We start from the raw sequence: 17851 nt of genomic DNA on the forward strand, positions 1-17851 counted from the left end.
CTGGCTACTGGTGGAGTAATAAAATTGTCTCAGAGGGAGAAAAAGTGCTAAATGATTGACCTCTACTACAGAAGCTCTATCAAGGCCCAGCTGTTAGTGATTGTGGATACTCCAGTTTTGGACACTGGCACAATCCTGCATTCTAGTTTTGTAGGTTTTCTGGTCAGTTTCAGGTTTTAGAAGCATTATGGAGAGCAGTTGAAGGGGGAGATAGTAGAGGCAATGAATTACATGTAGGTAAATCCCACCACTGGTCTAGATTTCTGAGTATATGTAGCTCGTGCCCGTGTCAACTGTGAACTTGTATGAACTGGAAAAATGCTCACAGGTAGACTAGAAGGTAGGATATCAGAAGCAGGGCCTGACTGTTACCTGTCCCTGCTTTAGCAGGGAGAATAAAGATAGGAATTGATAGAAGATGAAGCCTCTGCTCTGACAATAAGAAACGGAAAGTTTCCTTGATTGTAAAAAGAAGGGGTGGATTAAATATTGTCTAATGTTCTTCATAACTTTAAAAGTCTAAAGTTTTTGGAGAAACAAAAATAGACTAGATTTGATGAAATTAGTTAGGTTTATTCTTATTGACTCTGAAGACAGTTGAGAACTTTTACAGTGTCACTTTCTGTGTTCAAATATCTACATATATCAACAGGCTAGAAACAATGAATTGATCATCAGGTATAAAAAAGTACTTTGTTTTGGGGGAACATGATTTAGGTTTATTATAATTTCTACTGATAGAAAGTTGATATTCATTTTCCTATGACAAACTCAAAATACGTGGGATGTTACTTCTGTGTGTACCTGCTAGTGTTCTCTTGTTCTCAATAAAAGTAAGAATAAAACCATGTAACGTTTTCAAAAAACCAAGATAAATTGATATTATTGAGGTGCTTTTTTATCCCATTTGGGAATGAGATAAAGAGGAGAAATGGACTAGATGTAAAAACCTGGCTTTTTGTAAGAAGCACAGTTTCAATTCTGAATTATATTGGTGCAAGGAGTTCTGTAGCTTTTTTTGTGCATCTCATTATGGGAGGCACTCTTTGTACATCTGTGGAATTTATTTCTGGTCCTAAGGGAGCTAGCTATTCCATCGGTGGAGGATGTTCTGACCATCATAGTATACTTGGGCTGTCCTCCCCACTCCTGCCTCCTAAATATTTAGTTAGATTACCCACAGATCCCTTTATATTTCCAACAGGTTGATCATTATCCATTTTTCTTTTTTTTTTTTTTTCCTGTTCTTTCTGAAGGGTAGAGAAGTCTTCTGGCGTTCAAATGAAGGAATGAATTCTTTGGCCTTAAAAAGTAGTTAAGAGCTTCCCTGGTGGCGCGGTGGTTGAGCGTCCGCCTGCCGATGCAGGGGACGCGGGTTCGTGCCCCGGTCCGGGAAGATCCCACGTGCCGCGGAGCGGCTGGGCCCGTGAGCCATGGCCGCTGAGCCTGTGCGTCCGGAGCCTGTGCTCCGCGACGGGAGAGGCCACAGCGGTGAGAGGCCCGCGTACCGCAAAAAAAAAAAAAAAAAAAAAAAAAAAGTAGTTAAAAGGTTATACTGCTGGAAACTCAGCTGTGCTCCAGACTAGAGCCTCCTTACCTATGCTATGGATTTTCTTCTCCTATGAATACCTATGCTATTTATTTTCTCTTATTTCATGTACACTGCTTTTTTTGTTTACAGTGTATGATGGATGTATATGAAAAAAATGTATCTTTGGGAAAACAATTACAGTTTGTTAATTTGGAAAAAAAAGTAGTTAGGAAGGATTGACTCAAACTTTTAATATTGAGCTGTCCTCAAGTATCTTTTTTTTTTTTTTTTTTTTTTTTTTTTTTTTGCGGTATGCGGGCCTCTCACTTTTGTGGCCTCTCCCGTTGCGGAGCACAGGCTCCGGACGCACAGGCCTAGCGGCCATGGCTCACGGGCTTAGTTGCTCCGCGGCATGTGGGATCTTCCCGGACCAGGGCACGAACCCGTGTCTCCTGCATCGGCAGGCGGGTTCTCAACCACTGCGCCACCAGGGAAGCCCTCTCAAGTATCTTTAAAATAAGAGATTCTGCAATAGATGCAGGCTTCTGAATGAATCAAGTAAGAGCTGAGTTGTGATTCAGTATCTATAGATTTATGTATTGTTCGAGGTTCAATTCAGCCCTGCTTCTCTTCGTTTCTTGGGATAGAAACATGACAATACCAACATCTTACCCTCTTAACTCCCTAAGAGTGGTGTAGCTGCTTCTGAAAGAGGCATCTGATTGCATACGTTTTGACACATGATGGACTCGGATAACCTCTAGACAGCTTTATTTTCATTGTAGAGAAGTCGGAGAGATCTCATTACTTTATAAATTGCAGAAGGCAATTGATGACGTTGTGCCACACTTCAGTTGTTCACTATTTACTGGTTGCCTCTTCTTATTTCTCTGAGAAGCTTATCACGAACCGTCTTTGTGGCTGGCACGGTAGCTATTCCTTAGGGACTAGGGTGGGTCAGGTTTGGCAAAGTGTGCAGGCCACAGCTGCTAGCCTGTGGCTAAATTGGAAATTGAACAGAAAGACTGTTATAAAGGTCTCTAATGGTTTGTAATTGGGAACTGTAAAAAAAATACTGAGTATATGAAATGCCATTCTGTGAGTGTGGTGGTGAATTTGCAGTGCTAATTTTATCTTTATTTAAAATATCATAGTAATCACCTGCAGTCTGTTTAGTGTAACATCAACTGTCTCTAGTAGAAAATTTTGAGTGGTGGCTTTCCAAGCCAGTTTGCTATTACCTCCTTTGAGAAAAATTAACATTTTACTTCTCTCTTATCCTCTGAAAAGAAGCACATAATATAAACTCTTGGAAGGATGAAAGGATAAGAGTACATGTTTGCTTGTTTTTTTGCATATATGTATTTTATTTATTTATTTTTATACAGCAGGTTCTTATTAGTTATCTATTTTATGCAAATTAGTGTATATATGTCCATTCCAATCTCCCAATTCATCCCACCACCACCGCCCCCCTCCCCTTCCCCCCTTGGTGTCCATACGTTTGTTCTCTACAGCTGTGTCTCTATTTCTGCCTTGCAAATCGGTTCATCTGTACCATTTTTTCTAGATTCCACACATATGTGTTAATGTATGATATTTGTTTTTCTCTTTTTGACTTACTTCATTCTGTATGACAGTCCATCCACATCTTTGCATGTTTGTTGATGAAACATTTTGAAAATGTTTAATTTTTTCATGGAAACTTATTGCTGAAGGCATGCTTTTCTTAGCTACCTTTTCCATTTAATTATTTTTGCAAAGTAACTTGGCTTAATAAGAAGACTCTAGCAACTAATTAAGTTTGGCAGTCGATACCTAGGGAGTTCACTGGGGCTACACTGCTTCAGGTGGATTGTTTTTAAGTATGTGCTTGAAGGGAATTCCCTGGCAGCCCAGTGATTAAGACTCGGGCTTTCGCTGCTGTGGACCTGGGTTTAATAGCCAAGACATGAAAACAACCCAGGTGCTAATCAACAGACGATTGACTTAAGAAGATGTGGTATATATACATTGGAATATTACTCAGCTATACAAAAGAGTAAAATACTGCCATTTGCAGCAACATGGATGGACCTAGAGAATATAATGCTTAGTGAAGACAGAGACAGAGAAAGAAAAATACTATATGGTATCACTTATATGTGGATTCTAAAAAATAATACAGATGAATCTATATATAACAGACTCACAGACATAGAAACAAATTTATGTTTACCAGAGGTTGGAGAGGGACAGTTAAGGAATATGGAATTAACAGATACAAACTACTATACATAAAATAGATAAGCAAACAAGATTTACTGTATAGTACAGGGAATTATATTCAATATCTTGTAGTAACCTATAATGGAATGTAATCTGAAAAAAATAACTGAATCGCTATGCTGCACACCTGAAACTAACACAGTATTGTAAATCAACTATACTTCAGTTAAAACAAACAAACAAACCACATTGCTCTCTCTGCCACTTCTTTGGGGGGAGAGTGACTTTGCTGGTTTTCTCCTAGAGAACCCAACTCCTGGAGCTGGTTGTTGCTCCTGCCCTTGGTTGGTTTTCTTCGGGGATTATATCAATATGTTGTTGTTCTTCTGTTTTCTTGAAAATTGTACTTTTTACCTTTCCCTTACAAAAATTCAGTCATGTAGAAAAGGTACCTTCATGCTTTATTTTATTTAAAACAAAAAAGGGTAACTTACTCCTTTCTCATTTCAGTTATGAAAGCATGCAGTCCTCATTTTCTGCTTTATGTATTTTTGTTTGTTTGGTTTTGGCCTGTCTATAGTAGATCTTCTCTTATTTGGTGATTTTTTAGTATTACGTTAACCTGCTCTTCCGTGTTCATCACCATTTCTTTTAGTTCCAAAGAGACTGAGCTTCCTCTAGGTCTGTTTGTGGCTAAATACTAGTGTTCCTGTTAACTCAGTGGACGGATTGTAGAGTCTACAGTTTCTAAACCAAGGAAGTAATTTTTGGTTCCAAGCCTTGGTAAACTGACTACTTTATTTCCTTCTCCAATCTAGGATGGTGATCGAGACATTTTTATTGATGGGGTTGTTGCTCGTAATAGAGCCTTGAATGGGGACCTGGTGGTTGTGAATCTGCTTCCAGAGGAGCAGTTGAAGGTGAGTTAAATTTTCCTTTTATAACTGTAGACTTCTCAGGGCCTTTCGCAGTAGTGCATCAGTGAGACATCATTAACTAAAGCAGTCACAGACCCCTAAGGCCCTTGTTGCCTCAGAAGCAGACCACAGAATTCTTGGGACATAGAAGCATTGGGTGCACAGACATTTAATAATTTCGGTTCACCTTGTTCCCTCCCCTATGATCTGTCTTCCCTGTCACATGCTTTGCATTGGTTTCTGGTAGTTTTTAGGATAGAAAAAAAGCTTGCAGGGGACATTCAAACCTGATACGTATTAATTTCCCACATTTAATGCTGGGAGAACTAGAAAGACAAAGCCATAGGGATGGTGCAGTCTTCACATATTCCTGCTGCCTCTCCTGGAGAACCCAGGCAACGCATATCTAGTTCTGTGATGTCCTGTTTGGTGATTGGACTTCTCGTGGCAGATAAAAATAGACTGTGTATTTTTATAAAACAGAAATTTGGTAGCAGACGAAAATGTTTTTAACATGAGAATATTCTGGGTTTTAGTCTCTGTGTCTGTCAACTGAAAAGGAAGATTTGGTTTTGTTTTGACTATTTTAAATAAGGATCATGCACTAGAATGATTCATAGCAACAATTTCTTTGAATTGTCATATAAAACTGGTAACTTGTATATCTAAGTCTGAATTTTTCTTCCTAGTATTCTTTTTTTTTGAATTTTATATTATTTTATTTATACAGCAGTATCTTATTGTCTCTTTTATACATATTAGTGTATATATGTCAATCCCAATCTCCCAATTCATCCCACCACCACCACCTACCCCCACCCCCACCCTCTTTCCCCCTGTGGTATCCATATGTTTGTTCTCTACATCTCTGTCTCTATTTCTGCCTTGCAAACCGGTTCATCTGTACCATTTTTCTAGGTTCCACATATATGCATTAATATATGATATTTGTTTTTCTCTTTCTGACTTACTTCACTCTGTATGACAGTCTCTAAGTCCATCCACGTCTCTACAAAATGACCCAATTTCATTCCTTTTTATGGCTGAGTAATATTCCATTGTATATATGTACCACATCTTTATCCATTTGTCTGTCGATGGACATTTAGGTTGCTTCTATGAGCTGGCTATTGTAAATAGTGCTGCAGTGAACATTGGGGTGCATGTGTCTTTTTTATTTTATTTTATTTTTTGCGGTACGCGGGCCTCTCACTGTTGTGGCCTCTCCCGTTGCGGAGCACAGGCTCTGGATGCGCAGGCTCAGCGGCCACGGCTCATGGGCCTAGCTGCTCCGTGGCATGTGGGATCTTCCCGGACTGGGGCACGAACCCATATCCCCTGCATCGGCAGGCAGACTCTCAACCACTGCCCACCAGGGAAGCCTGCATGTGTCTTTATGAATTATGGTTTTCTCTGGGTATTTACCCAGTAGTGGGATTGCTGGGTCATATGGTAATTCTATTTTTAGTTTTTTAAGGAACCTCCATACTGTTCTCCATAGTGGCTATATCAGTTTACATTCCCATCAGCAGTGCAAGAGGGTTCCCTTTTCTCCACACCCTCTCCAGCATTTGTTGTTTGTAGATTTTCTGATGATGCCCATTCTAACCGGTGTGAGGTGATACCTCATTGTAGTTTTGATTTGCATTTCTCTAATAATTAGTGATGTTGAGCATCTTTTCATGTGCCTCTTGGCCATCTGTATGTCTTCTTTGGAGAAATGTCTATTTAGGTCTTCTGCCCATTTTTTGATTGGGTTGTTTGTTTTTTTAATATGGAGCTGCATGATTCCTAGTATTCTTTTTTTTTTTTTTTTTTCATTTATTTATTTATTTTTGGCTGCATTGGGTCTTCATTCCTGTGCACGGGCTTTCTCTAGTTGCGGTGCGGGAGGTCTACTCTTCATTGCTGTGCGCAGGCTTCTTGTTGCGGTGGCTTCTCTTGTTGCTGAGCATGGGCTCTAGGCACGTGGGCTTCAGTAGTTGTGGCTCGTGGGCCCCAGAGTGCCGGCTCAGTAGTTGAGGCGTATTGGCCCAGCTGCTCCGTGGCATGTGGGATCCTCCCAGACCAGGGCGCGAACCCACGTCCCCCGCACCGGCAGGCAGACTCCCAACCCCTGCGCCACCAGGAAAGTCCCCCTAGTATTCTTTATATCGTATCCTTTATTTTATTTGGCTCAGTTTATTGCTACTCAAGAATTTGGTGTCTTCTTCAGTGAGAGGTATTACAGGAGAGTGATTAATAGAGTGGACTTTTAGGCTAGGCTACTTGGGTTTGAAGCTCATCTTTGCCAGTCATCTGTATAACCTTGGGTGAATTATACACCCTCTCTGTGCTTCAAATACCTCATCTGTAGAATGAGAATAATCGTAATACCTACTTCATAGGTTTGTCATAGGATTAAATGAGAATATATGTAGAAACCTTAGAATAGTGCCTGACCCATGGTAGCAGCTCAAGTTTTTATTATTAATTTTTTCCAGAAATGTGGGAAGTACTACCTTATCTCAGAGCTTTGTTGAGGCATAAATTAAATTCTTCTTTTTATCTGATAGGGCTGTAGTAATTGAGTAAGACCTATGTGTCAGGAATTTGTAGGGTGCATGGAAATTATTGATGCTGAAGATGGACATAGTTGTTGCCCTCATGGAGTTTTTAGTCTGGTAGGGAGTGCAGGTAGGAAGAGACAGATACTACTCACACTTATACAAATTTAAGGATGATTTTGATTAATGCTGCGAAGTTAAGTGCAGAGTGTTTTACGAGAGTAAATTATCCTAGTTCAGATCTACCTCTTCACCTCCCCCCTAACTCCCATCCCTAGTTGCTGACAATTGTGGATAGTCTCCTTACTTGAGTCCTTGAAAGCACAGCTAAGGGTTGGCTCCAGGTCCTAGGAACATAGGTTGATTTAGGTCATTTCCTCTTTTCCTGAAAACATCATCTAGCAGTGTAGACTGGGTTTAAGATGACAGGAGGAGTGCATTAGGGTCTGGTCAAACCAAAGGAAGTATTCCTAGAGGTCATTAGAGAGAGTAAATAGGCAGCATTATAGTAAAGGTAAGCCAAAGGAACAAAAAAGATGATGGATCCCTTTGACTTAAGGGGTGAGAATGGATAGACTAGAAAGAAATAGAAGAGTGTTTAGCAAGACAGATGGATCTAGAGCTGACCAGAGCAGGTATGAGGTATTGACTGGTTAAAGAGTTAATGGAATGGCTGTGTTAAGTTTTAATTTCTTTTTAGACATTTTCATAGAGATCTTGAAAATATATGGAGACCTTGATGGTTTCACTTACTGATGAATTCCACTAAACATTTAAGGAAGAAATAGTCCTGATTTTACAAAAATGCTTACAGGAAAAGCAAGAGAAGGATAGCTTTTCCAACTCATTCTATGAGGCCAGCATTGCCCTAATACCAAAACCAGGAAAGAACATTTTAAGAAAAGAAAGCTACAGACCAGTACTCCTCACAAACATGGGTGAAAAAGTCCTCAACAAAATATTAAATAAATAAACAAATAATAAATAAATAAAATAAATTAAAATATTAAATAAAATCCAGCAATGTATTAGAAGGATAATACAACATGAGCAAGTGGGGTTTATCTCAGGAGTGCAAGGTTGGTTTAATATCTGAAAAGCAATTTGGTGTAATTCACCATATTAACAGGCTAAAGTTAACCCCATATTTAAATCAAATGCCATCATTTTGATAGATACAGAAAATACATTTGACAAAAGTCCACAACCATTCATGATAAAAACTCATAGTAGACTAGTAATAGAAGAGGACTTCTTCAGTCTGGTGAAGAATATCTAGGAGATACTTACAACTAACATTATTCTTAGTGGTGAAAGAGTGAATTTTTTTTCTACTATTGGGAATGAGGTAAGACTGTCCCTTCTCATTCCTTTTATTCATCATCATCATACTGGAGATTCTAGTCAGTATGATAAAGCAATAGAAAAAAACAGTTAGATTGGAAAGGATGAAAGAAAACCTTCTTTATTCTCAGACTGTGTGATTTTCTATGTTTAAAAACCTAAGGAATTTACAAGAAAAGCTACTAGAACTAATAAGTGAGCTTAGCAAGGCTGAAGGACAGAGGCTGATATACAAAAACCCATTGTATTTCTATATAGTAGCAATGAAAAATTGGAAGTTGAAAACTTTCTTAAAGTACCATTTTTAATAGGATGAAAAATATGAAATACTTAGGGTTAAATGTGGTCAACGATGTGTAAGACTATAAAACATTATTGAGAGAAATTAAATAAGGCTTCAGTAAATGGTGAGAAATACTGTGTTCATTAATTAAAGACTCAATATTGTTAAGCTGCCAATTCTATTCAAATTGATCTGTAGATTAAGCATAATTCCTAACAAAATCCTAGCAGGCTTCTTTGTAGAAATTAACAAACTGATTTTAAGACATATTTGAAAGGGCAAAGGACCTAGAATAGCCAAAACAAAGAACAACAAGTTGGAGGACATATACTATCTGATTTCAGTACTTATTATAAGGCTTTGGTAATTGAGACAGTTTGATATTATCAAGATGGACATATAGATCAAGGGAACATAATAGAGAATCCAGAAATAGACCCATACATATATGATTGATAAATTTTCTACAAAGGTGCCAAGGTAATTCAGTGGGGAAAGAATATCTTTTCAACAGATGTGCTATTAAAATTGTGTAGCCATATGAAAAATAATGAACTTCAACCCTTACCTTGTACCATATATAGAAATTAACTTGAAGTAAATTGTGGATCTAAATGTTTATGTAAAAACTAATCTTTGGTGGCGCAGTGGTTGAGAGTCCATGTGCCAGTGCAGGGGACGCGGGTTCGTGCCCCGGTCTGGGAAGATCCCACATGCCGCGGAGTGGCTGGGCCCGTGAGCCATGGCCGCTGAGCCGAGCCTGTGCTCCGCAACGGGAGAGGCCACAACAGTGAGAGGCCCGTGTACCGCAAAAAACCAAAACAAACAAACAAACAAAACTGTAATCTTTCTAGAAGAAAATAGAGAAGAAAATTGAGTGACCTTAGATTTGGCAAATATTTTTAAAGTGTAATATACAAAATATGAAATATAAAAAAATCAATAAATTTTTAGTTAAAATTATAAACTTTTAGTTTTCAGTAGACAGTTATAAAAAATGAAAAAACAAGCCACAGACTAGGAGAAAATATTTGCAAAACACTTATCTCACCAAAAACTTTTATCTAGAATATAAGAACTCTTATAATCAATAATAAACAAACAACCCATTTAAAAACTGTATTAAAGACGTGTACAGATACTTTACTGAATAAGATATATGGATGGCAAATAAGCATATGAAAAGATGCTCAACATAATTAGTCATTATGGAATGTAAATTAAAAGCACAAAATACTACTGCAAAATCACTAGAATGGCTAAAGTCGAAATGGCTGACCATAACCAGTGTTGGCAGGGATATTGAACAAGGATCTCTCATATGCTGCTGGTGGGAATATAAAATGGTACAATCACTTTGGAAAACAGCCTGGAAGTTTCTTAAAAGTTAAGCATACACCTAACATATGAGCCAGCTATTCCATTCCTGGATATTTACCTTAGCGAAATTAAGGCATTTGTTCATATAAAGATTTATATGTGAAAGTTCATAGCAGCTTTTTTGGTAATAGTCCCAAACTGGAAACCACTCAAATGTCCATCATCTTGGAAACCAATTTTGGTATATCCATTCAATGGAATACAGCTTAGCTGTTAAAAAAAAATTAGTGAAGTATTGATACATGTAATAACATGGGTGAATCTCAAAATAATTATGATGGGTGAAAGAAGCTAGACAAAAAAGTATACACTCTATATGATTCCGTTATATAAAACTGGAAAATGCAAACTAATTTATAATGACAAAAGGCAGATCATTGGTTGCCTGGAGTGGGAGTAGGACAGGGGGATTACCAAGGGGCCCCAAAGAAACTTTTGGGGGTGATGGACATGTTCATTATCTTGATGGGATAGTTTCATAATTGTGTATGTCAAGACTAATCAATTTGTGTACTTTAAATATATGTAGTTTATTGTATGTCAGTTATACCTCAGTAAAGCGGTAAAAAATACTGAAAATGAAGAAACAAACAAACAAAAGAAGATATTTGGACAAATGAGTCTGGAGCTCCAAGAAGAGACTGGGACTAGAGATGTAAATTTGGGAGTTATCAACATAGGTGTTAAAACCACACAGTAGATGAGGTCACCTAGAGAGTGTAGCTAGAGAAGGCAGCTGAATCCTGAGTTCTTGGGCAAGCCAACGTTTAGAGGTCAGCAAGAGGATCTCTAGAGGTCAGGTAAGGAGACTGCAGAGAGGCCTGTGCCCCTGACATATTGGGGTGTGGACCATTATGGTTAAATTCCACCAGTACTTGGTTTAGAGAAAAGGCTGATGCATCCTGAGGGTGTAGGGGGCAGAGGACCAAGTGAACTGGGTGTCAGCAAACTCAGGCTCTCATAGGCCATATAAACCGCTTGAATCTAGGGAGGCAGTTTTTGATCTACCTTGCTTGATGACTTTTTCAGACCTGTTGCTGGCAAGAGGAAGCTTCATGGAAGGAGTCAGTATACCTTTAGCCCTTAAGCAAGGAGGAGGAGGATGTTTAGTGAAATATGTTCTCAGGATTAAGCATAGGAAGCCCAGACCAAAGAGGCTAGAGTCAGGAACTTTTGATGAAATCCTTTGAGCTGTAATTTGTAATGTTCCGCCTATATTATTTCTGCATTTCACCAAGTGTAAAAACACTTTCCAGTTAGCAGTACACTTCTTTATTTTTTAAGATTTTTTTGATGTGGACCAGTTTTAAAGTCTTTATTGAATTTGTTACAATATTGCTTCTGTTTTATGTTTTGGTTTTTTGGCCACGAGGCATGTGGGATCTTAGCTCCCCAACCAGGGATCAAACCTGCACCCCCTGCATTGGAAGGCAAAGTCTTAACTGCTGGGCTGCCAGGGAAGTCCCGAGCAGTACACTTCTTAAAATGCAAAGAGTCCCTGTTTATCCTCTATGTTGTCCAGTCTGAATCTCTTTAATAGTCAGACTTGTGGAGGGAAATATTGCAGAGGCTAGAGTGGACCATGGCATCTTTCAAGTCAAAAGAAAAGTAGGCTAAGACCCTAAATCTTGGGTGCTGGGTATTGGCTGGGACCTCAGAAATGGTGCTAGAGCTTAATTGTAGAAAAGCCTCTGATGGTTTTCTTACCAATGCCTAAGACTCCTGAATCAGCACAGAAAAGGAACTTTGGAGCCCACTTGGCTTTGGAGACTGCCATCAGAGCTGCTGGCAGGTGGGCCGGGCACCTCATCAAGAATCACAGCAGTCACCATCCTGTACAGGAATGGGCAGTGCTGGGGTTTCTAGGCAGATGGGTAGAGGGAAATAGAGGGACTCAGAAGGCCAGTATGCGTATTAGTATTGAGGAGTCTGGAGAGGAGGTGATATTCATGAAGAAGGTGTGCAGAACAAAGCTGAGAGTAGCTGTTTTTTGTCAGAGAAAGATGGATGTGAGGATACCTCATTAGAATTGAGGCCGAAATCCCAACCCCGCGGCGCGGAGGGCGTTGATGTCGGCGCCAATACCAGGCCATGCGGGGGCTCTGGAGCACGGCATGGAGGGGCCAGCCTAGCTGGGGCCCATGGCCCTACGTCTTCTGGCTGCGACGCCGGTCCTGCGGGAGGCGAGCCGGGGCCCCCAGGCGGGTGTCGGCATCGTGTCCGCAGCCAGCGTCCCCGAGGCCATGCTCAGGCCATGATCACTCGGTGAAGCTGCGCTGGGACAGCGCGGCCGACTTCTCGCGCTGTGAGGACCTGTGCGTGCTGCAGGACTCGGTGCCTGTGCCCGTCGTGCGCGCTTCCCTGCGGGAGGGCCTGCTGGACTTAACGCCGACTGCCTCTGCGGGGTGGACTGGGCACCGCTCCTGAGCACCCTCTGCCCCTGATCTGTATCCAGAGCTTCTTCCAGCCACGGCTTGTCGAGACAGGTTGTGACAGAAATAAAGTTTACCGAAGTCGTGTTCCTGCGTTAAGAAATAAGGATGTGACCTTCCAGTTGTGTAAAGCTCAAAAATGCTGTGTAAGTGCGTCGGGTGCGCTAAGGAACGTGGAGCTAAATGGGCTAGTTCTGAGAGAGAGACACTTAACTATGTTAACAAAGTTATTTGGCAAGGTGTAAAGAACTCTATCACTCTGAAGACAGTAAACTTCACGGCGTATAATCTGACATGGCAGGGAGCAGATCACATGGGCAAGATCTTAAAGTATCAGACTATCAGAAGGCGTGAAGAAACCTGGGCTGAGAGTCCTCGTTACAGGAGACCTGATGTTGGCTGTATGCCTGGTTTGAGGCGCGTTGCTCTGAGCTGCAACAAGCTCATTGGTGACCTGGCTGCTCATGCTTTTGCAGAGTCTCTTAGTGAGGATTTATGGCTTGGAGATCATTCTGTGATGAAAGCAGTTATCAAAGAAGTTCTCCAGATGGAAGGAGTGCCAAGTCAGAGTACCAGTGGATAACTTCTCCATCGTGAAGGAACCATCTAAAGCTGCTAGACAGAAAAAGAGAACTATAATTTTGGGAAGTGATCGAAAAGGAAAAGCTACTATTAGAAGTGGCTTGGCTGCAAAGCAACCTGTAAGTAATGGAAGGAAACACTCTGCTGGTAAAGAATGTTATGCTCCTGAACCTCTACCACCTGGTGTGTCTGGTTTCCGGCCGTGGCGTACTGCAGAACGTGCAAAAAGCAACAGGTCCATCAGAATTTCCTGTGACTGTGACAGTAGAGAGTCCTTCCTCCTCAGAAATCGAAGAGGTCGATGATTCCTCAGAAAGTGTTCAGGAAGAGCCAGAGAAAATCCGTTTGAAACAAGAAGCATTGCCGGTACAAAGTTATCACTTTAAAGCTATAGGGAAGATTATTTTTCAAATGGAAGCCTGATTGCAACGCGGCACAACTTGTGTGAGCGTTCTGTTTTCCCCTCCCATCTGCATTGTATCCCCTTGAATGGTTCCTTAAGCTTAGACCAAAGTGAATGGTGGACATTTGAACTCTAAGAAATAAAAATCAAAACATGTCGTTAGTAATATATTTTCCTTTCCTTAGAACTTTAGTATATTAGATTTAGGGAGAACCTTAGTGATCATACGATAAAGAAATTGAGTTCTGAATGAATATAGTCAGCTGATTCAGTGCTCTTGTTTTACAGATGATAAAATTGACAGTTCTAGTTGAACTGTCCATAAGAGGAAAATATGGCCTCATTTTAAATAAAAGTAAAGTTGAAAAAAAAAAAAAAAGAATTGAGGCCAATCCTGTAGGCCAGTGCTTGTCTCTAACTTGCAAATGATTCACCTGGGGATTTTGTTAAAATGCAAATTCTAATTCAGTAGATCTGAGGTGGTGCCCCAGATCATGCATGTCTAACAGGTCCGCAGTCAACATTGGTGCTATGGTTTCTGGAACCATACTTTGAATAACAAGGCTATAATACGTGAGTCAGGAGAAAAGAAGAAAGCAGCAGCTAGGGAACTGGGGGATGAACTCTCTGGGCCCAGGATCTGAGACTTGGTTGGCAGGAAGATAGTTGAGGAAGAAATGTGAACATTAACACTTGTGGCTGGGCCATGATGTCCCCCCGAGAGACTGGATCCTGAACCTCTTATTATTAATGACATCCTTTTGAGCAAGGATTGGAATGGATATAGAGAAAGGCCTAGACTGGCAAGGAGAACCCCACCCTTTGTGTTGCTGGTAGAAGTAAGAGTCGGGGTGATGACAGAGGGGCTGCCTTGGTATGTATATAGGCCCTCTTTGGCTTTCAGAAGATTTGAAATGTAGAGAGTGGCTCGGGGTTCCTTGCCTGTTCCGTTTCTGTGGAGTTCCTAAACGTCTTCACAGTGGCTGCCCGGCAATTGCTTTTTATATTAAAGTCAGCCCCGTTAAGTATGTCTCTTGGGCCTCGCTGGAATAAGTATTTCACAGCTTCCCATTCTGAAGAGGGAAGCTCTGTTGGCTATAGCCCACCTGTGACAGTTGTTGGTGACAGGGTCAAACTAGAGAGAAGAGAATATTCAGACTGTCATCAAGAATCCCTGACATGTAGAATATAAACATCTCCAAGCATACTGGCCAATTGTATTACAGGTTTGTTAGTACAAAAGCATATTGTTATCAAAGGAATCTGTCGTCAATGGTGTGAGCAAATGCGGATTAATTGGATTATTCATCTTTGCTTCTCTATTCTTGTTGTGCTCACCCCTCTTGGGTGTGTAAACAACAGTTCTTTTAGCTGTAGTAGTAAATAGTCAATTTATTTCACAGCATGTTTTCCGGCAAAACAGATAGCTGTAGAAGTATCAAGCTGTGAGGCAATAAAAGATAATTTGCTCTTATATAACAATTATAATTTCAGAATTCCTCCATGCTTTTAGTGTTTACATGTAATTTTTATTACAGACGTTTAATGAAGGATTCTTGAGGCAAATGATAGTTTCTTTACTTTGTCAATTTGGAAATTAAGTGACTTGTTTGAGAACTTGGAGTTTTGGGAAACGGAGTAGAATCCATATGTCTTGACTTAGCTTAATGTTCTTTCCTTTCCTTGTGTTTGTTTTTTTTGCTTTTTTTTTTTTTTTTTTTTTGTAAGAGTGTGTGTATGTATTTTTATAACCTGAGGGTTTGTGGCTTTCCTCAGGTTTTCAGAGTGGATGGATGTGTCCCCAAATGGTTAGAAGCCATTGATCTTGATGATTCTGCCTGGAATAGTTCAGGGTACCTGGTGGCTTCTCATCTTCCACCCCTCCTGCCCTGTGCTAGATGCTGGAGGTACAGACTCAAATAGGTCACATGCTTTGCTCTGAAGGTGCTTGTAGGCTGGTTGGAAGAGGGATGGGAACAGTTGTGGTACGGTTTGCACGATAGAGAAATACATGTTGTTATGCGAGCACTAAACTGAGAGAACTTGGGAAGGTTTCATAGAAGGGGCTCCATTTGAACTATGGTTTGGAAGGTGGGAATGGAGAAGGAGAGAGCTTTGGTTTTGTTTTAGGATGAGAATGATTTGTTTAGGGCTGAGAATTATTTGGCAGGAGAGGGTGGTGAAAATTTCCACTTTCAGGGAGGAACATATGAAGTAAGGCTCTGTCTTTCTGCCATGCAGTTGGCTGAGTGCTGCAGCCCCTCAACCAACTCTCTTAGACACTGGCAAAAGCAGGGAATTGCTAATTGTTACCAAGATCCCCCCCTCTAGGAAGACTACGTCCTTGACCCCCTTTTACTGAAGCTCACAGTATCCTGCTCTTTGCTCTGTAAACTCGTCTAATTGTCGTGTATTTGATCTCAGCCCCACCTCTTCCATTTTCTTTATTTTTCCCACCAAGGTCATCTTCCATAATCATCAACAACCTTGTCCTTTATCTTTTTTTAAACTATAATAAATCCATCCTATTATTTTTCTTCTCTTAAAAATCAAATACTATAGTACATTACAATTAAGTGTATGTAGACTCTGTGAATGCTGCTGCTGATTGCTAACTTTCTAGTGCTAACTGTGTACCAGGAACTGTATTTAGTGCCTCACACCATTCTTTAGTCTGCTTTTATCTCTATCCCAGTTTCGTGAATGGGAAACCTGAGGTTTAGCTTAAACATCTTACTTATTTAGGGAGCATATAAATATAACCAGGGAGAGACAGTGTTGGGATTCAGAGTCACGTCTCCTCGTGTCATGACCTCATTGCTATTTGTTATTCCACAGGTGCAAAGGAGAGAGTTATTTGACCTGTAGATAGATATTGTCAGGTATCATAAAAATCAACAAAAATCCAGAAGATGACAATACATGATTTAGCATTAGGCAGTATCCTGAGTTGCCATCATGGGTAAAGAAGATGACTTTATCAATTGAAACGACCATAGGCCCAGTAGTCTTCTTTTTTTTAAGCAGGATATAGTATCTTTTATGAGTTTTACTGGTCTTGATCTAGTATTTCAGTTAATTTTTAAAACATTTTTTCAAAAATTTAAAAAATCTTTTACTCTGTAGCTTTTTATGGTTTATTATATATATATTTTTTTTAATTAAAAAAAATTTTTAAGTCTTTTACTTAGTAGCTCCTAGTATTATTCTTAGAAGACAAACAATTTAGAAACAATTAATTAGAATTCGAGTGAACTGAGTGGTTGTATCCTAAGGCTAGAGAGATTTGAAAGCTACCCAGGGCATTAGAGAGGCAAGTATTGGGAATGTGTCTTACCAGACATCTGCCCTACATAACAGATAGTAACCGAGAGAGTTAACCCAATAATAAAGTGAAACCATGAGCTACAGCCCGCTGGACAAGGCATAGAATCAAAGAGGTTATAGACTCAGATGCCATTCTGGCTTGTTGGCAGCAGATCTCAAATTCATGGGGCATGTGACACAGGTATTCAGAAGGCAGCTAGGCATTTGTCATATAGAGGGTGCCTCCTTCTGGGACTTTGGGACAGGGTTCTAATTCCAGAGATGTGGGACCATCTTATTACAGACAGACTGTTGGAGGCAGCCACTAGGCTGGGAGTCAAGGACAGGATTTAATCCCTGAGCTATAGGAGAATTGGCTAGAGCGGTACTGGGAGCAAGAACCGAAGCAGAAGACCAGCCTTGAAAGCCGGAACTCTGGGCCTTTTTTGGCTGCACCAAAGGAGATTTGGGAACCCAGAATTCAGCTCTGGTATCTTGGATCTGGGGGTTGGGCTAAAGCTAAGCCCTCCTATAGGAGGAGCCAAAGCTGTTTAAATATTAACTTCTTTGCTGGATTGGGAACTAGGGTGAGCAGCTTAGTTGATGCAGCCATAGTGAGTGGCCCAGAGAAAATCAGAGTAAAGGAGGCTGATAAGAGCATCTTAAAATTAAAATCAGGTGAAACTGTGAAACAGAAGCTGACTAGCTGAAGAGTCAGGAGTGGATTTCAAGTGAAATTTCTTCTCATTGGAACTTAGCCTTCTATATTCTTCTGTCTGAATATTTAAAATATAGTAAGACAGACTGGAATAGATTTGATATATTGATACCCAATGGAAAATTATAATGTTATTCATTTATCACCCAGGTATTTGTTGAATACCTACATTGTACTTGGGAATAAATCAATCAAGCACTT

General features: G+C 40.2%; 1 protein-coding gene and 1 pseudogene across 4 annotated transcripts in view; both read left to right on the forward strand.

Moving 5' to 3' along the window:
• The window catches only part of DIS3L2 (DIS3 like 3'-5' exoribonuclease 2), a 361464-nt gene that overhangs the window by 58714 nt on the left and 284899 nt on the right, over positions 1–17851 (forward strand). For all 4 annotated transcript variants that reach the window (XM_067027175.1, XM_059053623.2, XM_067027176.1 and 1 more), the window contains exon 5: positions 4558–4659. In XM_067027175.1, the coding sequence (XP_066883276.1) occupies positions 4558–4659 (102 nt within the window). The remainder of the gene's footprint in view (positions 1–4557; positions 4660–17851) is intronic.
• Positions 12301–13665, forward strand: LOC136793665 (centrosomal protein of 78 kDa pseudogene; annotated as a pseudogene).

This window comes from Kogia breviceps, chromosome 2 (assembly GCF_026419965.1).
Source record: "Kogia breviceps isolate mKogBre1 chromosome 2, mKogBre1 haplotype 1, whole genome shotgun sequence".
Lineage (NCBI taxonomy): Eukaryota > Metazoa > Chordata > Mammalia > Artiodactyla > Physeteridae > Kogia > Kogia breviceps.